Source organism: Sus scrofa, chromosome 6 (genome assembly GCF_000003025.6).
Source record: "Sus scrofa isolate TJ Tabasco breed Duroc chromosome 6, Sscrofa11.1, whole genome shotgun sequence".
Classification (NCBI taxonomy): domain Eukaryota; kingdom Metazoa; phylum Chordata; class Mammalia; order Artiodactyla; family Suidae; genus Sus; species Sus scrofa.
The window spans coordinates 54,186,601-54,209,682 of record NC_010448.4 but is presented as its reverse complement, the minus strand read 5'-3'; the positions used below and the strand labels follow the sequence as shown (position 1 = coordinate 54,209,682).

The window sequence follows — 23,082 nt, the reverse complement described above, 5'->3', positions numbered from 1 at the left end:
ACCACAACGGCAACTCCTGAATCTATCTTAAAGAATGAGGACAGAGTTCCTGGGTGGCCTAGCAGTTAAGGATCTGGTGTTTTCACTGCTGTGACTTGGGTTACTGCTGTGTGTGCCAAGTTCGATCCCTGGCCGCGGCACAACCCCCCCAAAAATGGAGAATGAAGATGAAGCACAGATGGAGTTTTGGAAGGAACAGTATTTACAAAGAAACGGAGGCATTGATTTGTTCCAGAAAGTGTATTTGGATGGAACCAGAGTACAGAGCAGGACAGGGAGTCACATGAGATAAGGCCAGAAAGGTAGGCAGGGCCTCCCACATGAGGCTGAGGGGCTGGAAGCCATCCTGGGGCGAGGTCAGCTCCGGGCCCCCTCTGGGGCTGTGGGGGAAAGGGCTAGGGGTCAAGTCGTCAGGGAGGAGGCAGAGGTGGCTGGAAGGCAGGGTCAGGGAGAGCTGGCGCTCCTGGGATCAGAGCTGGGCAGCGCTGCTAAGGGCTCTTCTGGTCCTCACACCCAGCCTGGGGGAAGATGCTGTCTTTGAGGCGTTGCTGGTCCCACAAAAGGTTGAGAAACATCATGAGGGACCACCCAAGCCCTGTCAACCAAGAGAACTGAGCAGCCAGCAGGACTCCAGCAGCTGTGAGGACACGGGATGCTATGGTGGCAACAACCTGGGCGGTGAGGCCAAACCACGGAGAAAGGCAGGTGTGGAGCAGAGCCTCTTGGGCAGGGGGCGCTTCCCTAAGTTAGACTGAGCCAATGAGTGCTCGACTGGACGCAAGAGGGTGGGTCCCTTGGTGGGGGACAGAAAATGAAGGGACCACAGACTGGAAGGCTGCAGAAGCAGAGGCAGCAGAGACGACGCCTGGAAAAGCCATCCTGTTCCCCCTCCCCCAGGAGGTCACACATGTCGCCAAGCCCCAGAGGAGGTTGATTGTGACACCTCGAACCCATCAGCCTTGGAAGGAACACAGAGTGCTGGGGTCCCAGAGAGATCACAGGTGCTGTGAATCCAGCTGGGGCAGCTCTGGGGTCTGTTCAGGAACTTTCTTTTCTGAAGCATCCACGTCCTTCTGGTCACCAGCCGGAGCTGGGACAGGTGCGTCATCTGGAAACAGGGGGAGGAAATGGTAGCACTAGACAGCCCAGCCCCTCCTCCCTGAGACCCAGGAGTCTGGGCACCCAGCTCTCTCCCTGCCCCCTGGGCCCAGGGCCAGCACCTGTGTCCGGGTGGAACTTGAGCTGTCCCTCGGGGCCAGTGGCTGGGTCCTTGTGGCCTTGCTGCTGCTGTTTCCTCTGTTCCATTTGCAGAACGGCCTGGAAGGGGTGGAGGAATCCCACAGGCAAGAGAGTATGACATCAAGTCTCCATGGCAACGTGCTAACAGTCACGGACCAGTCCTTGCTTGATGAGCCTCGATTTTCCTCTCATTCAGAGTTGGTCTTAACACTAAAGACCTAGTGGCCCCCACCCCGTTCCATGGCTTGGCTCACTCTTTGGGACAAGGGAGGCTTCTCCTCCCTCTTTGGCCTTTCCCCTCTCTCTGCCTTACAGCCCCACTGCCCTTATCCAACATGGAAGCCACAGAGCCACAGAGCCAGGGGATGGGGACAATGTTTGCCCTTATTCAAGATGGCAGCTGCTACCCAGGAATCTGCTACCAGAGATTAACACAGTGGCTGCAGGATCTTCCCTGACACTGGACACACAAGGATAAGGGCCACCAGGGTCTCAGAGAATGGACCCACTCCCCTGGCCAGTCACCTGCTGCAGCTCTCTCTTCTGGGCCTCCAGGCGGCCTTGGGAGCGCCCCAGAGCCTCAGTCTCCTGGCTGAGGCGCTGGGCCTTGGCATTGAGCTCTGCTTCCCGGGCAGCCAGCTCTTCCTCAAAACGCCTGAGCTCATCCTCCGTGTAGGCAGGGTGCATCTCTACTGTCTGCCGGGGTGAGGACAGGGGCCATCAGCCGGGTGACTCCAGCCCTGGCCCACCCACATTGGACAGGGCCCCGCCAAGGGAGGAGGTTCAGGGAGGGCTGGGAGGCCTGGGCCGTGCAGGTGGATGGAGAGACCAGAGTGGGAGGTGGGAAGGGGGAGAAAGACCCGGTGAAGGAAAAACAGAGACCCAAAGAAGGGAAGACAAAGACCCCGGGGGTTGGGGGGGACAAGGAGCTGGCATGCGGGAGGTCAGAGACCCAGAGAGAAAGAGACATGGCCAGAGATCCTGCAAGAAGGGTTAGGCCTGGGCGAGAGACACATTCAGGATTCAGAGAGCATTCCCTGGGCTCACCTCCCAGCCCTCCCCGGTGTCCCCGAACTCCTTCCTCTGTGTGGATGCGAGGAACTCATCCAGCGTCACAAGGCGGTCCTGGTTGGTGTCCACCTGGGGAGCCAGGTAGGAGTAAGCAAAGAGCTGGACCTCCCTCCAGCCCGGCGCCCACCCGCCCCCATGGCCAGGGTCCTTCCTCGCACATTCTTCATCACGTGCTCGCGCATGCGCAGCCGCTCCTCCTCCATCTCCCGCATGTCGTCTTCCTCATTCTTCGGGTCATACACCTTCTCCAGCTGCAGGGGCAGGTGACAGACAGGCTGTGCTGAGAGGTCCAGGGCAACCTCTTTCGCACCCTCCTACCCACAGACAACTTCAACTCCCATCATCCTTTGGGGCACCTTGCCACTCCTGGAAGCCTCTTTGTGCCCAGAGGCTACTGGGAGTTGTAGTTTTCCACTGAACCCACATCAAGGGGACCCGAGGGGACCGCTAGGATCCCTGAGGGGACATGTGGCATATCCGGGCATCCTCTGAGCCCAGGGCTTCTGAGACACTCACCTCCTTGGTGAAGAGGGCCTCCAGCTCCTGCTCATCTAGGACACCATCGCTGTTGATGTCTGAGAAAGAGACAACAAGGGGTCTTGAGAAACTGAGGTAGGAGCGGGTGAAGACCCTAAGGCTGGAGAAGGAATTGGGCTGATGTGAGGTCTGTCCTCATAGGACGCGTAACAACGGGTCCCCGACAGTAGGATAGCGGCCTTCAAGTTTCAGTGCTCCGCACGGCGGTTTGTTGCTAAAATAGCCCTTTCTTTTCTTACCAGGGTCCTGGGGACAGAGTAGGTGAGGGTCCGGCTCCATTCTTGGGCCTATTCTCATGCAGGATGACTTCATCCCTAGCACCTGGGATCCAGGGGTGTCAGGGGCCCCTGCCTACCAGGGCCAATTCCACTCCCATTGCCAGAGAAGCCTCAACCCGCCAATCAGGCTCCTCAACCCTTGCTCACTGTCTCTACCTCCTCTGCTCACCTGAGGTCAGCACCCACACGGGTCCTGCAGAGGCGGCCTGGGAACACTGATCTTGCAAATCCAATGGTTAATTTATTTTCATTTAATCTAATGTCATTTTTTGGCGATGGCATGCAGCGGCTTGATGTGGGATCTCAGTTTCCAGACCAGAGACTGAATCCAGGCTGTAGTGGTGAAAGTGCCGAGTCCTAACCACGAGACCCGCCAGGGAACTCTCCACAGTGGTTGATTTCTAGCCTGCCCTTGGCTCTCACCACATCCTTCTCTCCTCTCAGCTGCCTGTCATTTTCCCTTCCTGGCTCTGTCCTCCTCCTGACCTCTACGGGCTGGGGTACCCCAGGGGTCAGGGGCCTCTTTCCTAGCAAATATTCAGATCTGTCCAATACGGTTGCCACTAGCCACATGGGCTGTTTCAATTGATTAGTACTCAGTAAGATTGAAATTTCAATGCATCAGTCTCACTTGTCCCATGTCGAGTGCTCCGTAGCCACATGGGGCTGGTGGCCGCCATACTGGGCAGCAGAGACCATTTTCCATTATTACAGAGTTTTAAGTGGCCAAGACTTCCTTAGATGGGTTCCCCCAGTTGCTCAGCTTTCATGTCATCGGCAAGCTGCCCCCTCACCTGAAGACTCCACTGCTTCCTCTCCATTACCACATAAATATCTTTTCTTTTTTTTTTGTCTTTTCTAGGGCCACACCCGTGGCATGTGGAGGTTCCCAGGCTAGGGGTCGAATCAGAGCTGTAGCTGCCAGCCTATGCCACAGTCACGCAAGGCAGGATTGGAGCCACATCTGTGACCTACAGAACAGCGCACAGCAACGCTGGATCTCTAACTCACTGATCGAGGCCAGGGATTGAACCCGCAACCTCATGGTTCCTGGTTGGGTTGGTGAACCACTGAGCCACGATGGGAACTCCTCCACATAAACATCTTTTTTTTTTTTTTTTTGTCTTTTTCCCATTTTTGGGGCCGCTCCCGTGGCACATGGAGGTTCCCAGGCTAGGGGTCTAATTGGAGCTGTAGCTGCTGGCCCACACCAGAGCCACAGCAACGCGGGATCCAAGCCGCGTCTGCAACCTACACCACAGCTCATGGCAACGCCAGATCTCTCCTTAACCCACCGAGCAAGGCCAGGGATCGAACCTGCAACCCCATGGTTCCTAGTCGGATTCGTTAACCACTGCGCCACGACAGGAACTCCCACATAAATATCTTAACGGACATCACTAATCTGACACAAGCAGACCCAGTGCCCAGTCTTCCCTGCCAAACATGCTTGCTCTTCCCTCCCCATGCTTCTAGCTGCCCAGGGGGCCTCGGGTCGCCCTTGACTCTCTTGTTCCATTACAACCCTCATCTAGTCCGTGTGCAAGTCCCAGCAGCTTGACCTTCAAGGTGAATCCAGAATCTCACCACTCAGCTCCACTGTCACGGTCCAGTCACCATCATCTCATGCCTTCTAACAAGGCTCCCGCCTTTGGCTCTCGGCCCTTCTAGCCTGTCCTTGACACGGCACCTAGATGGAGCCTTAAGGCAGAGGGTGCCAGGTCCTCTGCTCCAAATCCTTTTTGCAATGTCCCATCTGAGACGGAATAAAATCCAAATTCCTTACCCTGACTATAGGGCTACTGCGACCTTCCTAAGTCTGTCTTGGTTTTTGTTGTTGCGTTTGTTGTTGTTTTAGGGCTGCACCCCCAGCACATGGAAGTTCCCAGGCCAGGGGTCAAATTGGGGCTACAGCTACCAGCCTACAGCACAGCCATAGCAACTCGGGATCCAAGCCACATCTGTGGCCTACACCCTAGCTCATAGCAATGCCAGTCCTTAACCCACTGAGGGAGGCCAGGAACGAACCCACATCCTCGTGAATACTAGTCGGGCTCAGTACCACTGAGCCACAACGGGAACTCCTGTCTTTCTTTTCTTTTTCTTTTTCGGGCCGCACCTGCTCCATCTAGAAGTTCCTGGGCTGGGGTCAAATCAGAGCTTCAGCTGAGGCCTACACACAGCCACAGCAACACCAAATCCAAGCTGCATCGGCGACCTCCATTGCAGTTTGTAGCAATGCCAGATCCTTAACTCACTGACCGAGGCCAGGGATCAAATCTACATCCTCACAGGGACATCAAGTCCTTCACCTACTGAGCCACAAGGAACTCCTATGCAATCTTCCTTACCATTCTTCCTCAGGCAGTCTGCTCCAGTGACCCTGGAAACCCACAGATCTTTCTCCCCTGCCTGGGCTTGCTGTCCCCCCACCTAGATGCTCCTCTCTCAATATCTGCGAGCCTCCACCCCTCCCTTCACTGAGGTCTTGGTTCAAATGTCTTCTCATCTCTCCAGACCTGTACTGTCCAATCTAGCAGCCACTAGCTACACGAGGCAAATGAAATATAAATTAATAACAACCAAATACAGTGAAAAATTCATTTCCTTGGCATTATGCTGAATGAAATAAGCTGGGTCACAAAAAGACAATTGCTGTAGGATGCCGTAAGAGGTAGCTTGAAGAGTTAAATTCACAGAGACACAAAAGAGAATGGAAGTGACCAGGGGCTGGGGGAGGGGTTGTGGGGAGTTGATTAATACAGAGATTCCGTTTTGCAAAGATGAAAAGACTGTTGCACAAAAATGTATGTGTACTGGGACTTCCCACTGTGGTGCAGTGGAAACAAATCTGACTAGGAACCATGAGGTTGCCGGTTCGATCCCTGGCCTCGCTCAGTGGGTTAAGGATCCAGCGTTGCCATCAGCTATGGTGTAGGTCGCAGATGTGGCTCGGATCTGGCATTGCTGTGGCTGTGGTGTAGGCTGGCACGATTTGACCCCTAGCCTGGAAACTTCCATGTGCTGTGGGTGCGGCCCTTAAAAAAAAAAGACCAAAAAAAACCCCCCAAAAAACTAAGTGTAGCTAACACTACTGAAATGCACACTTAAAAATGGCTAAGGAGTTCCCGTCGTGGCGCAGTGGTTAACGAATCCGACTAGGAACCATAAGGTTGCGGGTTCGGTCCCTGCCCTTGCTCAGCGGGTTAACGATCCGGCGTTGCCGTGAGCTGTGGCGTAGGTCGCAGACGCGGCTCGGATCCCACGTTGCTGTGGCTCTGGTGTAGGCCAGTGGCTACAGCTCCGATTGGACCCCTAGTCTGGGAATCTCCATATGCCGCAGGAGCGGCCCAAGAAATAGCAAAAAGACAAAAAAAAAAAAAAAAAAAAAAAAATGGCTAAGATGGTAGATTTTATGTTATGGGCATTTTACCACAATTCAAATTTTTAAAAATTTATCAAAAAAAAAAAAAAATCGGTTCCTTCGTTGTAAAACCCACATCAGGAGTTCCACGGTGGCTCAGTTGGTTACGGATCTGGCATTGTCACTGCTGTGGTGTGGGTTAATCTTTGGCACAGGAACTTTCGCCTTCCTGGGGCATGGCCAAAAACAAAACTAACAAAAAAATCCACCTGCATTTCAAATGCTTAATTAATAGCCACACAGGGCTGGTGGCTGGTGTATGAGACGCACAGACACAGAACAGGCCCGTCAGCATGGAAAGTTCTACTGCCCAATGCTGGCTTAGCAAAAACCTTTCCTGACCAGGCTATCTAAAGTCCTCACCCAAGGCCCTTAATCCCACTGTCCTCATTTCACTGGTACACGTCACCACCTAAGCATCTATACTTCACTGATTCTTTTTTATAAGGGCTGCACCTGCAGCATAGGGAGGTTCCCAGGCTAGGGGTCCAATCAGAGCTTCAGCTGCCAGCCTCCACCACAGCCACAGCCACACAGGACCCGAGCTGTGTCTGCAACCTATATCACAGCTCACGGCGACGCAGGATCCTTAACCCACGGAGCAAGGCCAGGGATCAAACCCAGGTCCTCGTGGGTATTAGTCGGGTTCGTAACCCACTGAGCCACAACGCAAACATGTATTTCACTGATTCTAAGATGTATTCCCCCCCAACCCTGTATATCATTATGCGTGAAATTGGGAGGCATCTTATTATCAACAGTGTCAGTTTAATAGGCAGCTTATGTAAAATTCAAGTGTGTCTTACCCTCCAGGGTCACTTAGAAATACAGGATTACAGGATTATCTGTCTGCCCAATCACTGGCTCTGTGAAGGCAGAGGCTTTGTTTTGCTCACAGTTGTATCCACTGAGACTCCCTGAAGTTGGTCCTTAGAGGTTGCTTGGTAAACATTTGCTGAATGAGGAGTTCCCATCGTGGCTCAGCAGAAACGAATCTGACCAGTATCCAATGCCAGGCTCAATCCCTGGCGTTGCTCAGTGGGTTAAGGATCCAGTGATGCTGTGAGCTATGGTGTAGGTGGCTCTGATTTGGTGTTGCTGTAGCTGTGACACAGGCTGGCGGCTACAGCTCTGATTTGACCCCTAGCCTGGGAACCTCCATATGCCCTGGGTGAGGCCCTAAAAAGATTAAAAAAAAAAAAAATTGCTGAATGAATCGAGCCCTGCTAAGCTCTAGTGACAGGGTATAGCTTTTGGGTCAGGGTCCTGGTAAGAAGTGACATCAGGATGTAAGGCCCAGCACAGGTGGAAGTTGGGCCAAATGCCTGGAGGTTGGAATTAGGGGCTGGGCATAGAGGTGATGTTTCTAGACTGGAAGACAAGGAAGAGGAATATGCCTCTGAATCACCATGGGGGAGGGGCTTCCCAGGGCCCTGAGGACCCGCCTACTAGGGAGCAACGCCTCCTTAGCAACAGAGCTCCCGGAGGGGACCAGGGCTTCTAGGCTGCCGTGGGAGGGGCCCCAGCCTAGCCAAGCCCGGTTTGCTCAGGTAGAGGATACTGGCCAGTCCTTCGAACCCAGAGGTCCGGTGTATCCCAGAAAAGAGGACCAGCTCGTCATGGACAGGGAAGGAAGGGCCTTCTAGACCACCAGCGGAGATGGGCCCAGACTTCTTTGGCTTGCCTAAGTCCCATGAGAGAAGAAGACCCCCTTCTTAGCATTCAGACCCCAGAAAGGTCGGAGTCTCAGGGTTGGCCTGGGTCTCGGGACTCTCTCCCCACCTTACCATGCAGTATGAAGAAGGTCTTGGGGTTAAACCTGTTGGGATCCAATCCATCCAGTTCCTCCCACACCTCCTTCAACTGGGCTTGGCTGCCCTGTGGAAGGGAGAGCCAGGGGCTCATGAGCAAGAAGTCTGGGTCCCATAGGATAAAGCTAGAGATCCCTTTACCCCCATCCCTCAGATGTCATTCCCCTAAAGTAAGAAAACTAAGAAAACGACAAATCCCAGCAGCCCTTGTTGGTAGCTGGGAATGAAAAGGGGCTTTTTGGCCTCAAGGTCTGCTGGGAGTTGTAGTTTTTCAGCTACTTTCTCGTGGAGCTTGGAGAATTGGAGATGGGGCGGGTAGGAAGGAATAGGGGTCCTTACAGGCACATTAACTTTGGGGTGTTCTCGGTGCCGGCGCTGTTGCTCTTCCAGCTTCTTCTCTGCCTCCTTGCGCTGCTCCTCTCCTAGAGACTCCAGATAACGCCGTCTCTCATGTTCCTTGAGCATCTCGTAGCGTTTGAACTCTTCATGATGGGCAGCATCGTACTGGGCAAGGTCCCGGGTGGCCTGGGGAAAGGGAGACCCTCACTCACCTTATGTCTACGTCCAGCCTCTAATTCAAACCCCAAAATGCCAGGCCTTTGGCTCTGAATCTGGTCTGACTTCCACCTGTGCTGGGTCTCATGTCCTGACATCACTTCCTGCCCCATGACACACAGCCTCCTCTCTTTGTTCAAAAATGGAGTTCCCATTGCGGCTCAGCAGGTAAAGAACCTGCCATAGCGTCCATGAGGATACGGGTTCAATCCCTGGCTTTGCTCTGTGGTTAAGGATCTGGTATGGCTACAAGCTGCGACCATAGGTCACACATGTGGCCTGGATCTGGTGTTGCTGTGGCTGTGGTGTAGGCTGGCAGCTCTGTGGCTCTGGTTCGACCCCTAGTCTGGGAACTTCCATATGCCGCAGGTTTGGCCATTAAAAAAAAAAAAAAATTAGGATGATTAAATGGTAGCAATTTTAACTCACCTCTTTCAAGTCCCCCATAATCTCAAGATCTTAGAGGAATAAATAAATAAAGCACATGAGGTGGACTTTATATGGAATATTAATATGGAAAGCAGTACAGCTAGGTGGTAAAGAACGTGAGATCTCTCATTATTCTTCCCAGGATTCAAATCTAGCCTCTGCCATGTGAACAAATCCCACTGGCTGTGTGACCCTGGGCAGGTTACAGTCTCTCTGTGCCTCAGTCTCTGCCTCTGGAAAAATGGAGATAACAACACTATCTTGGGTTGGAAAGGGTCCCCCCAGATTCATGTGCACCCAGAACCTCAGAATGTCACTTGACTTGGAAAGATCTCTGCAGGTGTAAGAAGTTAAGATGAGATCTTCCTGGCCCTAATTCTTTCTTTTTTGTGGGGACCGCACCCGCAGCATATGGAGGTTCCCAGGCTAGGGGCGGAATTGGAGCTACAGCCACCGGCCCACGGCACAGCCACAGCAAGGTAGGATCCCAGCCGGATCTGCAACCTACACCACAGCTCACGGCAATGCCAGATCCCCCACTCACTGAGCAAGGCCAGGGATCAAACCTGCATCCTCATGGATACTAGTCAGATTTGTTTCTGCTGCGCCACCACGGGACTGACCTCCTGGCCCTAATTCTAACGACTAATGTCTTTATAAGAGGGCTACAGAGGAGATGCAGAGATGCAGGGAGAATGCTGGGTGATGACGGAGGCAGACACGGGACTGAGGTGTCTGCAAGTCACGGAGTACTGGCGGCCCCCAGAATCTGGAAGAGGCGAGGAGGAGATGCCTCGAGGTAAAGCTTGGTTCTGGCCTAGTGGTACTGATTTTGGACTTCTGGCCCCAGAACTGTAAGAGGATACTTTTCTGTTGTTTTAAGCCATTGAGTCTGCGGTAATTTGTTACAGCAGCTGCACGAAACTAATACACGTAGTAAGACCCTTCTTGACTTCTGACCTACACTGAGATGATCAATTTGCGTTGTTTTAAGCTACTCAGTCTGTGCTTATTTGCTGTAGGGCAGTGGCAGAAAACCAATCCAGCTGGTGAGTGGGGAACAGTGGGGGATTTTCAACCTGGGGGAACTGCAGCCAGGAGACAGCTGTCAACATTGGAAGATATTGTTGGTTGTCACAGCTGGGGGAGGTCTACTGGCATCTAGTGGCTGGAGGCCAGGGATGCTGCTAAACATCACACAAGGCACAAACAGCTCCCACAACAAAGAACTATCCAAATGCCAAGAGCGTCCAGTTGAGAAATCTTGCTGGCGAGCATGGACGGCAGAAACAAGAAGCCCGTCTCTGAAAGTGATAGGAATTGAGACCAGGAGAATGACAGTGGAGTTAGAGGAAAGCAGTTTGTGGAATGTTCTGGAAATCAGCAGCAAAAAACCTCTGGAGGACTGAGCTGGGATCAGTCATGGAGCCAGTCGAATGGCTGCTATTATGTTCATGGCCACTAGATAGAGCTCCAGGAGGCCAGAAAAGCAGGCTGAGGCTCAGGCCAGGTTGAAGGGTGGGTTCTGTTCTGGGGGTACAGGGGAGCTACGGAAGGGCTGGGAGCAGGGCAGGGACAGTGGCGAGCCCGAGCATCCCCTCCCGCTCCTCAACCCTGAACTTGGCCTTCCCCAAGAGACAAGACTGTCGATCCCAATTCTCAGAGGAAGACTATATTATTAGCTGCTCTAACAAATGATCATAAACTGGGTGGCTTAAAACAACACACATGTATCGTCTCCCGGTATGGAGGCTGGGGTCTGACATTAGTTTCACTGGGCTGAAACCAGGGTGTTGGCAAAGCTGTGCTCCCCTGCTTCTCTAAGGGAGCCTCTTTTCTTGCCCTTTCAGCTTCTAAGCTACACCTGTGCCTGTGGCCCCTTTGTCTGTCGCAAGACATGTTTCCTTGAAAACTCCATCTTGCTCTTCTTTACTTTATCCCATCTTCTTGTCTTATTTTATCCCATCTTCCTTCTTTGGAAAAACAGTCACAGTGCTGGTAAATGACTTAAGCTTAAGAGCAAAGACCTAAAGGCATAAGTGACTTAAGCTTAAGAACCGTTATGTGCCTAGAGGTCAGAGTAAGAGCTTAACCCTTTACCACCTAAGTGGCTTTTTAAATAGTAAAAGAACTTATACAATAGTAAACAAACCCTGTATCATCCACCCATAACCACTCCTCACTTAATCTTACAATAAAAGCAGTGTGGTTTCTTGAGGCAGGGCGCTCTTGGTCCCTGAGACCTGGAGTTCCCCGGCTCCCACCTTTACTTAAGATAAATGTCTCTGTGTCTTGTTTTATGTTAACTATTTTTTCCTTAAGTTCCACAGCACCCGTTCTTCAGCCCCATCCTGCTGAGCTGGCCCCGGCATTTGTCGCCTTTTTCCTCCTCTTCTTCCTTTTCTGTTTTTTGCCTATGCTGTGGTATGCAGCAGCTTAAGATGGGCTCTCAGTTCCCAATCAGGGAATTAAACCTGGGCTGCAGGGGTGAAAGCACTGAGTCCTAACCAGAAGGCCACCAGAGAACTCCCTTTCATCCATCTTCAAATCCAGCAGCCCAGCCATCTGAGGCAGTCAGATCTCCCTCTTCCAAGGACCCTTGGGATGACACTTAGGGCCCACCTGGATAATCCAGGATCCTCCTCCCATCTCCAGATCCTCAATTTAATCACATCTGCAAAGTCCTTTTTGCCATAGAAGGTCACATACATAGCCCCATGTTCAGCAGACAGGGTGTGGGTCTTGTTTTTTATGCCACACCCACGCATATGGAAGGGAAGTTCGCAGGGCGAGGGATCGAATCCCAGCTGGAGCTGCCAATGTCACAACGGCAGCAATGCCAGATCCTTAACTTACTGCATCACAGCAGTTAGTCTGGGTGTTGTGCCTTTGGAGGGGCCATTATTCTGCCCACAAGGAGGTCACAGAGGGAATTCCTCTCCCCAGTCATATGGGAGGGACAAGACCGGGGAGGGATGTGAATCTAGGTCAGAGTGAAGCCAAGCCTTTCTTCCAACCCAATCTGCCACCCCCACCCCAAAATGCCAGGCAGGGGTGAGTAAGCTCATGTCCCAGGCTCAGCTTCCTCCTCCCCCACTTTGCAAAGCCTTCCTCAGTCCTCTGCCTCCAGGTCCCCCACATGCTACCGTCTGGATCAGCAGCTCCAGGTCCCGGGCCTCAAATGTGTGCTGATTTTGTGGGTCCAGGTGTTCAAACTGTTTTAGGAGGTTCAGGTGATCCAACTGCACATCTGGATGAGAGGGAAGAGAAGGGGGGAACAAAATGAACCACTCACAGAATGTTCTTTCTTTCAAAATCCCTATCCTGGGCTGGATATGCTCTAAAAGAGGTCCCACAGGGCCCTGGAGAAGCACTGGAGGCACTCAAATGAGCCTGGAGCCATCAGGGAAGGCTTCCTGGAGGAGGCAACGCCACAACTGAAGCTGATGCTCAAAATAATAACCATGACAATAACCAACATGTATCAAACACATACAATACCAGATCTGAGCAGCATCTGCAACACAGGCCACAGCTTATGGCTACACTGGATCCTTAATCCCCCGAGTGAGGCCAGGGATTGAACTCGCATCCTCAGGGACATTATGTCAGGTTCTTAACCCACTGAGCCACCACAAGAACTCCAATTATCCCATTTTATGGACGCAAAAACTCAGGCCCAGAGAGGGGAAGGGACTTGGCTGGGTCACCATCTAGGACGTGGCAGTGAGGATTTGAACAGCCGTTGGGCTTCAGAGCACATGACACTCAATCTCTGTCACAGGTTGCAATGCATGACCCCAAATTCACACGGGGGTCCTAATCCCAGGACCTCAGAATGTGACATTATTTGGAGAGAGGATCTTTGCAGAGGTGATCGAGTTAAGATCAGGAACTCATGAGGGAGCTCCTGTTGTGGCTCAGCGGGTTAAGAATCCAACTAGTAAACATGAGGATGCAGGTTTGATCCCTGGCCTCACTCAGTGGGTTAAGGATCCAGCATTGCCATGAGCTGTGGTATAGGCCGCAGACATGGCTCAGATCTGGTGCTACTGTGGCTGTGGCGTAGGCCAGGAGCTGCAGCTCCGACTCGGGACTCCTAGCCTGGGAACCTCCATGTGCCATGGATACGGGAAAAAAAAAAAAAAAAAGAATGTTACAGGCCAAAGTCCCAGGGCGAGAAAGATGTGTTGCCTGGGGCATGTACTACGAATGGTGACGCCAGAGGGGTGGGTGTGCAGGGCTTTGGCTGGGGGGCTTGGGACGGGGGCAGTGGACTTGATCCTGAGGGCACTGGGGAGCCGTGGCCGGTTCTGGACAGAGGAGGGACAGGGTGGAACTCGTTGCTACGATGGGCTGAATAAAGGCCTCCTAGACCCCACATCCAAAGCCCTGTGACTATGTGACCTCTTGGGGCAAAAGAGACTCTGCAGATGTGATCAAATTAAAGATCTTCAGATGGGAAGATGCTGGATTATCTGGGGGGGGGGGAGTTCCTGTCGTGGCTCAGTGGTTAATGAATCTGACTAGGAACCATGAGGTTGCAGGTTCGATCCCTGGTCTTGCTCAGTGGGTTAAGGATCTGGCGTTGCCATGAGCTGTGGTGTAGGTCGCAGATGCGGCTGGGATCACTTGTGCTGTGGCTATGGCGTAGGCCAGCAGCAAAAGCTCCGATTAGACCCCTAGCCTGGGAATCTCCATATGCCACGAGAGCAGCCCAAGAAATGGCAAAAAGACAATAAATAAATAAATAAATAAATAAATAATATCTGGGGAGGGAACTTATATGTCATCCATCTAGGAGTTCCCTGATGGCCTAGTAGTTAAGGATCTGGCATTGTCACTGCTGTGGCGTGGGTTCAATTCCTGGCCCAGGAACTTCTGCATGCAGTTGTGGCCAAAAAAAAGTGGTAAATTTATTTGGTACGTGAATCTCCTTTCCTTTTTAAGCCAAATAATAATTAGACTATGAGATACAGCCTTACATATTAATGCCAGAATCTACATTAGGATAGTCAAGAGTTTTTTGTAGTACTGTTACAATGTTTCTGTAAGTTTGAAGTAACATCAAAAATTTAAATGACCGATTTTTTTTTTTTTAATGGTCGCACCTAGGCTAGGGATTGAATTGCAGCTGCAGCTGCTGGCCTACACTACAGCTCATGGCAATGCCAGCTCCTTAACCCACTAAGTGAGGCCCCGGATGGAACCCATATCCTCATGTATACTAGTCAGGTTCTTAACCCACTGAGCCACAACGGGAACTCCCTGATTTCTTAACTGAAACAAAAAGTGAAGCCAAGTAATAACAGAGTAATGTTAATAAATTGTGCTATTCTACAGGGGTGGGGAGAATGAGGCCCCAGGAGGCCCACTTGCCTAGCACTAAATCACCTGGAGGCCCAGGAGGGACGCCGGCCCCGCCCACAGCCGCCGGCTCCGCCCACAGCCGCCGGCCCCGCCCACAGCCGCCGGCTTACTGGGCTCCTGCTCTGCGTCCATCTTGGCCTTGAGCAGCATCCGCAGCCTGGACACTTCCTGCCGCTTGAGCTCATCCAGTTTGGTGCGGACATGGTGGCTGACGAAGTCCAGCTCCCGGCTCAGCTTCCCGCTCTACCAGGAGAGGGGGGACGCCGGTCAGGCTGCCCTCTCTGGAGCCTTTTGCAAGCTTTCTGATGCCTCCTAGGGCTCCCCGAAGCCCCTGAGACAAATTTTCAGCCCCGAAGTCTGGTATTTGAGGCCCCTCCCACCTCTGCAGCCCCATCTCCGCTCATCACATCACACTCATGGATCCGGCAACATTAACTGGGTATAGATGCCTGTTGCAAGACTCTTTCCCAGCCCTGGGCCTTTTGCACATGCTGGTCCCACCGGCATCTCTCCCGCAAATGCTTTTCCCGCCTAACCAGATGCTCGCTGTCTTTCAAAACTCAAAGCAGGGAGTTCCTGTGGTGGCCCAAGGGTAATGAGCCTGACTAGTATCCACAGGGATGTGGGTTTGGTTCCTGGCCTCACTCAGTGGGTTAAGGATCTGGTGTTGCCGTGAGCTGTGGTGTAGGTCACAGACACAGCTCAGATCCTGTGTTGCTGTGTCTGCGGCATAGGCCAGCAGCTGCAGCCCAGATTCGACCCCTACGCTGGGAACTTCCATATGCCGTGGATGCAGCCCTAAAGAGACAAAAACAAAACAAAAAACAAACTCAATGCAGATGGCACTTCCCTTGGAAAAATCCCCTAACAACATCCTCAACCCTACCACACACACACACACACATGCTGGGCTTTGCATGCGATATTACCTCTATCGACACTTTGGATTATATCTGTTTCTCAGTCAGAGCTGACCCCACCCCTCTCCTGCTCACAGCTCCCCGTGGCTGCGGGCCAGAATCTCGAGCACTCAAGACCCTGCAAGATCCTGCGTTTACCCATGTCACCGCCTCCGTTCCGGCTGCATCCCTCTGTCTTTATGTCACTTAGAAGGAGCTGCCAGCAGACAGCTGAAGGTACCAGAATGCTTTGCTGGCATGCGCAGTTCCTGGTATCTGAAATGTCACCCTTCTCCTCTGTCCGCCACCCCACATTTCAACTTCTGTCCCAGACCACTGAGAGTTCAAACCTCACTCGCAGCATCCTTTCCCTAGAAGCCTTCTCTCACCTGTTGGATGGATCGGGTCCCTCTCTGCTATTGTTCCCATGGCTTTCTCTGCCCCTTCCTGCCTCACATCTGGTCTCTACAGCCTGTGAGGGGTGTGGCCTCTGCAGAGGCAGTGGGATAAGGGACCACAGTGCCAGTCAAATTAACCTCAATCAGTCAGGCACCTACTATGAGGGGCCAAGTCCTGTGGTGGCCTCACCAAGTTCGTCCTCTAACCCTGCCCACAACCCATTTTACAGATGAACAGACTGAGGCCCAGGAGGAGAAACCACTGGCCCGAGGTCCCTCAGAAGGGATGGGAGGCTAGTTTCCAGGCTGGTGACCAAGGTGGGGCCTGGGTGCAGCCCTGGCATCACTGCACCGCGTGGCCCCTTTCCCTGCCCTGGACCTCAAAAACAGGGCTGCGATGATCAGCACCAATGACAAGTGGCATTGACTGCAGGCTAGATGGGCCCAGCCAAGCCCTGGAAGTGGCGGTCATCGCTGATTTGCACAACCGCCCCCTCAAGGCAGAGAAAGTGCTGCCTGAGCCTCCCGGGCTTCTGAGAAGGAAACCAAGGCCCAGAGGGGTGTGGCCCCTGGCCCAGCGGAGTGAGAGGTGGAGCGCTGTCCCCCTCCAGAACATGCCTGCCTACCTGGCCACAGTTTCTGATGTCACTTCTCAGCCGCATGACTTTGGGTGTGCTGGGGGGGCCTCTAGGGTGGGATGAGCTGGGCTAGTCTCTGGTTGGGGGCCAGGCAGGTGGGGACAGATGAGTCCCAGGGATGCTGGGAAGTTTTGGGGGGAGCAGTCACAGGCCCTGGGGCAACCCCTGGGCCTAGGTGTTTGGAGAACTCAGGGTGGATCCCCCAGTTCACCCATATGCGGAGGGGACTCTGGGTGGCATGGGTTGGGTTGGGGGAGGGGAGGCAGGCAGCCCTGTCTCCTCACAGGGACACATGGAAGGTGACAGCATACTTTCGGAAGGACGCTGCCTGGGGGAAAGGGTGGGAGGCGGGCTCTGGGCTCAGTAGCCCTGGGAGGGAGCCTCAGGCCTCCAGGAAGGACAGACATGGCTACCAGGACCTCAGTGTCCGCCTCAGGAAAATGGGGAGAATCATGCCAACTCTGGAGGCTTAAAGAGATTTAAAGGTGATGAGAGTGGAGTTCCCGTCATGGCTCAGCGGTTAACGAACCCGACTAGGATCCATGAAGATGTGGGATTGATCCCTGGCCTTGCTCAGTGGGTTAAGGATCCAGCGTTGCCATGAGCTGTGGTGTAGGTCGCAGACGCAGCTCGGATCCTGTGTGGCTGTGGCTGTGGTGCAGGCTGGTGGCTATAGCTCTGATTAGACTCCTAGCCTGGGAACCTCCATATGCCGTGGGAGCGGCCCTAGAAAAGGCAAAAAAATAAATAAATAACGGTGATGAGAGTGGAGTTCCCATTGTGGCTCAGCAGTAATGAACCTGACTAGTACCCATAAGGTTGCAGGTTCCATCCCTGGCCTTACTCAGTGGGTTAAAGATCCGGCGTTTGCCATGAGCTGTGGTGTAGGTTGCAGATGTGGCTTGGATCCTGTGTGGCTGTGGCTGTGGTCAGCGGTAGCTCTGATTCGACTCCGAGCCTGGGAATTTCCATGTGCCACCAGTGCAGCCCTTAAAAAAACAAACAAACAAACAAAAAGTTGACGGGAGTGATGACAGCCTCTCCCGTCGTTTCAAATTCTTCCTGTACAGAGAACACCATGTGGAGACCTTGTAGAACCAGCCCTCACATGGCGGCTGAGGCCTCGGCTGCACACGGCCAAACCTTTTGCCCACTTACCTTGGAAAGTCCTATGAGGCAGGTTCAATTGTTTTTTCGGCCATGCCCACAGCATGCAGAAGTTCCCGGGCCAGGGATCGAGCCTGTGCCACAGCAGCAACAACGCCGGATCCTTAACCCACTGAGCCACCGGGGAACTCCCAGGCCAGGTTCTCTTATTACCCCATTTTACAGATGGGGAAACAGAGGCACCGGGAAGCAGGAGACCTGAGACTTCGGGTCTGCACGTTTAACCACACGTCTCTCTTTTCCCCAGATCCCCGCCCAGCCTTGTGACCCCAAGAAGCCACTTCTCCCCTGTCTTGGTTTTGTGACGGCTGGACAGTCTCCCCTGAGGGAACTCAGTCTTTTTCTGAACTCTGCCCTCGGAGCGCACCTCCCCTCCCCGGACACGGGCACCCAGCCATACCTTGATGTCCTCGGCATTGGCAGCCTGCAGCTTTTCCCGGAAGTGCCCGTCCGTCTCCAGCACGTTGATGACCTCCTGGAGGTACCGGTGGTAGTACAGGCCTGTGTCCTAAGATCACAGGGAGGAACTCAGTAGCCCCAGCCCTGGCCCCCCTCTGGCTCTCCCACGCGAGCACCCCCAACCCTAAGTGGGAGGCCGGCCCCACACGACAAAGGACCTGAAGCCAGCAGACCCCTCCTGCTCTGCAACCCCAGGACCACAGCTCTCACCTCTTCCCAGGTCTGACCTTAGGGAAGAGGCAGTGGCCACCACGTAGGTAAACACCCGGCCCAAGGCCGCCCACAGAGCCACACGCTGGTATTTGTTGGCGTGCAGTGAAATATACACTCATTCATTCATTCATTCAAGGAGCATGCACTGAGCCCTGACCGTGTTCTAGACACTGTTCTAGGGGACACAGCAAGTGAACCAGACAGACCAAGATCCCTGGGCTCCTGGCCCTGGTCCTGCCGTGTGGAGGCGGCTGGCGCCTTCCTCGTCCTGGGCCTCACTCTCCCATGTACAAAAGAGGCAATGCACTCCCTACCTCTCAGAGCTGGGGTCAAAAGTAAATGGGGGAGTTCCCGTCGTGGCGCAGTGGTTAACGAATCCGACTAGGAACCATGAGGTTGCGGGTTCGGTCCCTGCCCTCGCTCAGTGGGTCAAGGTTCCGGCGTTGCCGTGAGCTGTGGTGTAGGTCGCAGACGTAGCTCAGATCCTGCGTTGCTGTGGCTCTGGCATAGGCTGGCAGCTACAGCTCCGATTTGACCCCTAGCCTGGAAACCTCCATATGCTGCGGGAGCGGTCCAAGAAATGGCAAAAAGACAAAAAAAAAAAAAAAAAAAAAAGTAAATGGGGAGCTTCCTTCGTGGCTCAGAGGTTAATGAACCCAACTAGGATCCATGAGGATGTGGGTTCGATCCCTGGCCTCGCTCAGTGGATTAAGGATCTGATGTTGCCGTGAGCTGTGGTGCAGGTTGCAGACGTAGCTCAGATCCTGTGTTGCTGTGGCTGTGGTGTAGGCTGGCAGCTGTAGCTCCAATTCGACCCCGAGACCCGGAACCTCCATATGCCCCGGGTATGGCTCTAAAAAGCAAAAAAGGAGTTCCCGTCATGGCTCAGTGGTTAACAAATCCGCCTAGGAACCATGAGGTTGCGGGTTCGGTCCCTGCCCTTGCTCAGTGGGTTAAACGATCCGGTGTTGCCGTGAGCTGTGGTGTAGGTTGCAGACGTGGCTCAGATCCCGAGTTGCTGTGGCTCTGGCGTAGGCCGGTGGCTACAGCTCCGATTCAACCCTAGCCTGGGAACCTCCATATGCCGCGGGAGCGGCCCAAGAAATAGCAACAACAACAATAAAAAAAGACAAAAAGACAAAAAGACAAAAAAAAATAAAAATAAAATAAAAAAAATAAAAAGCAAAAAAAAAATTTATTGTCTTAGAATCCGGGAGGTCAAGTCCAAAATGGGGCTGCAGGGCTGAGCTGATTTTGGAGACTCTTGGGACAACCTGCTTCCTTGCCTTTTTCAGCTTCTAGAGGCTGCCTGCCCTCCTCCACTCGTGGCTTCTCATCACTCTAACCTCTGCTTATGACATCACATGGCCTCTGACTCTTTTTTTTCTGTTTTTAATTACTTAATATATTTTATTACATTTATAGGTGCAGACTCTTTTTTTTAATCGCCGAACTCGTGGTATAGGGAAGTTTCTGACCAGGGACTGAATTTGCACCTCCACAGCGACCTGAGTGGCTGCAGTTGGATTTTTAACCTGTTAGGCAACAGTGGGAACTCCTGACTCTGACCTTCTTGCCTCACTCTTTTTTTTTTTTTTTTTTGGTTTTTAGGGCCTCACCCATGGCATATGGAGATTCCCAGACTAGGGGTTGAATCGGAGCTACAGTTGCCGGCCTACCCCACAGCCACAGCCATACCAGATCTGAGCAGCATCTTCGACATACACCACAGCTCATGGCAAGGCCAGATCCTTAACCCACTGAGTGAGGCCAGGGATTGGATGGAAACTGCATCGTCATGGTACTAGTCGGATTCATAACCTCCTGAGCTACAACAGACAATCCGATTTTAAAGGAGAGTCTTGTGGTTTCATTTGCCAAGTCTAGCAACCTTAGTCCTTGGGCAAGTTACTTCAACCTCTCTGTCCCTCAGTTTCCTCATCTCTAAAGTTAACACGTGCCCACCTCATAGGGGCTCTTTGTTGTGAGCATGAAGAGTTAATATCGATAAATATTTAACTCGGTACTTAGTACAAGTTTTAGGTTTACTAAACTTGTTATTGGTGTTTCTAACTCTCTGTGCTGTCATTCTTCACCCTGGCCCGCAAGGCCCCTGAGATCTGCCTCAGCCCCTCTCTGATCTCATCTCCCTCTTACTCTGTTTCAGCTCCACCGGCCTCCTCCAAGTCCTTCTACTCACTCTGCTCTCCTCTGCCATGCAGCCTTTGCCCAGGCTCTTCCTTCTGCCTGGAATATTCTTTTTCTTTTTTAATTTTCTATTAAATTTTTTTTTTTTCCTTTATAGGGCTGCACCTGTGGCATATGGAAGTTCCCAGGCTACATCAGAGCTACAGCCGCTGGCCTACATCCCAGCCACAGTAGGACCTGAGCCGTGTCTGTGACCCACACCACAGCTCATGGCAACGCCGGATCCTTAACCCACTGAGAGAGGCCAGGGATCAAACCCACATCCCCATGGATCCTAGTCGGGTTCGTTAACCTCTGAGCCACGAAGGGAACTCCCTGCCTGGAATATTCTTCCACACTCTTCAGATCTCACCCCAAGTGACCATACCTTCACCTTGACCATCACTCCTGGTGTCCATTCTCAGAGGGCCCAGCTATTTGCCTTCCCAGCGAGCTAGGGTGGTCTGTGAGGGCATGGGGCACTGTGCCTGGCTCAGAGAAGGTGCTCAAGAAATGTGTGGAAAGAATGAAGGGAGAGAGGATACCAGCTTCCCGTCTGTGTCTGCAACGATTTCACAGAGCAAAGGTCTCACTAGTTGGGTGGGGACCTGCCACCCAAGAGCATGGCACGATCTGTTCCAGAGATAGTGATGTGCCCATTCCTAGTGGCAGCTATAGGAGTCACAAGTGAGGGTACTGGCCTTGAGGATCTTTAAAGTTCCAAATTCCCTAAGACCAAAGGTTTCACACTGTTTAATAAACACACGTTGGAATAAATGAGCAGTGTACATGCCCATCATAATTTAAACTACAACTCCCATGAGTACCATGAGGCCAGTTAGCTAACACCACCTGCTCAAGGTGCTATTGGGAAATGTAGTTCTCCCCCCTCCCCATTCCTTCTTGAGGGGAGGGCGTCTTAAAAGAGCGGAGAGGTTTTTTTTACTAAGGGTGATGCAGATTTTTCACCTAAAATCTAAACTGATTTTCTAAGTCAGGGACTTAGGCATCTCACACAGACACACACACAACCGCCCCCATGTTTTTCACCACGTCAAAGCCCTGGGACTGCAAAGAGTGGCTGGGAAACTCCAAGCCGCATCCGTAGCCACCCAGAGGCCACGGTGGGGGAGCGAGAATTGTAGTACCACTGCAAACACCTGGCTGGCAAGCAGGGCAGGGCCACTCACGGGGCTCTCGGTCGCGGGATTCTCCTCCTTGGACGCCCCCCGGTCCAGGGGCACGGCCAGAACAGCGTGCAGCAGCAGCAGAGGTGGCAGGAGTAGGAGGGCTGTAAGGGTCCCATAGGGTGGCATGGCTGCGTGGTCTGCGGGGAACGGAGAGGTGGAAAATGTCTGTCCCAAGCCTCCTCCTCCCCTAGACCCGGGAGTCTGGACCCCCAGCGCCGCTCCCTGCCTTCCTTCCAAGAGTCAAGACTCAAAGCTTCTCCTTTCCTCGGACCCAGGATTCCGAGGTCCCAGCCTTCCCCTCCTCAGACCCAGGCGTCCTGGCTTCCGGCATCCTCTTCGCTGAGACTCAGGAGTTTGGGATCTCAATCCCCTTTCCCCAGACCCAAAGGTCCAGGCCCCCAGCCTCCTCTCTTCCCAGGATCTAGAGGCACTGGTGCCCAGCCCGTCTTCCTCCGAAACTCTGGTCCCCCGCCTCCCTTGTCCCCAAGACCCAAGAAAGCGTCTAGGATCCTTCAAGCCCCTCACCTCTCCTTCGCTGCAGAGGGCGTTTTCCCGAGCCAGGACCTCCGGTGCGTTCTTGGTGATTTCCCCCCTAGGCCGTGCCCACTTTCCCGCAGAGGACCCGCCCTCAGCAGCCTGATTGGTCCACGCTGGCGCCAGGTTCCCGGGGGCAGCTGTCTAGCGGCCCCGCCCCTGTGGAAGTCGCTGGCCTTTTCTCGAAAGCCTAGGCTTCTGGCTCGGAAGCCCTACCTCTTGACGTCACATTTCCTGCTTTTTAGGCCAAAGAACGGAGATTTTCAAAGAGAACTACAACGCCCTGCGGGCGGGACGAAAAGGAGTCCACTTTGGCGGACATTTTGGCCCCTCTGCCTCATGGGAGTTGTAGTTTTCTCATTTATTTTCTCCCCGAGAATTGGCTGTAAATTACAGATAGGTAGTAACTGGCAGAGGTCACGTTGTACGTTTCTTTTCTAAGAGAGGCGCGTAGAGCGAGTCTGCGACACAACCTCTGTCAGGTCCCTTTAAGGAACACCTGCATGCGTTTCCAATTCAGAACCCCTGGCGCAGGGTTGCCTAGTTGCAGCAAAGACCCAGAGTCATTGCTTTGTTAGAAGTGGAGGGTGGGGAGCCAGGAGGGAAGGGATTAGGGCAGGTCTCAGTGGGAATCCCCCTCCCACCTCCTGAGCCCTCTTTTTTCCCCTGCTTACTTCCTAGAG

General features: G+C 53.1%; 1 protein-coding gene across 2 annotated transcripts; it reads right to left on the bottom strand.

Annotated features, from left to right (window-relative positions):
• NUCB1 (nucleobindin 1) lies at window positions 226–23,073 on the bottom strand. Of its 2 annotated transcripts, none has more exons than XM_013998618.2 (13): window positions 22,391–23,073; window positions 21,836–22,002; window positions 18,217–18,324; window positions 14,825–14,957; window positions 12,491–12,594; window positions 8,700–8,885; window positions 8,337–8,427; window positions 2,827–2,885; window positions 2,469–2,561; window positions 2,287–2,379; window positions 1,765–1,935; window positions 1,221–1,317; window positions 226–1,108 (listed from the first exon to the last, which is right to left on the bottom strand). In XM_013998618.2, exons 2-13 carry the CDS (start codon window positions 21,989–21,991, stop codon window positions 996–998), a joined length of 1,404 nt encoding a protein of 467 aa, XP_013854072.1. In that variant the 5' UTR covers window positions 21,992–22,002; window positions 22,391–23,073; the 3' UTR covers window positions 226–995.

Coding starts and splice junctions, on each gene's coding strand:
- NUCB1 (XM_013998618.2), bottom strand. CDS start 21,991: ATGCCACCCTATGGGACCCTTACAGCCCTCCTACTCCTGCCACCTCTG. Junction 18,325..21,835: donor CTGCCCTGCTTGCCAGCCAG/GTGTTTGCAGTG, acceptor CTGTGATCTTAG/GACACAGGCCTGTACTACCA. Junction 8,428..8,699: donor ACCCCAAAGTTAATGTGCCT/GTAAGGACCCCT, acceptor TCCCTTCCACAG/GGCAGCCAAGCCCAGTTGAA.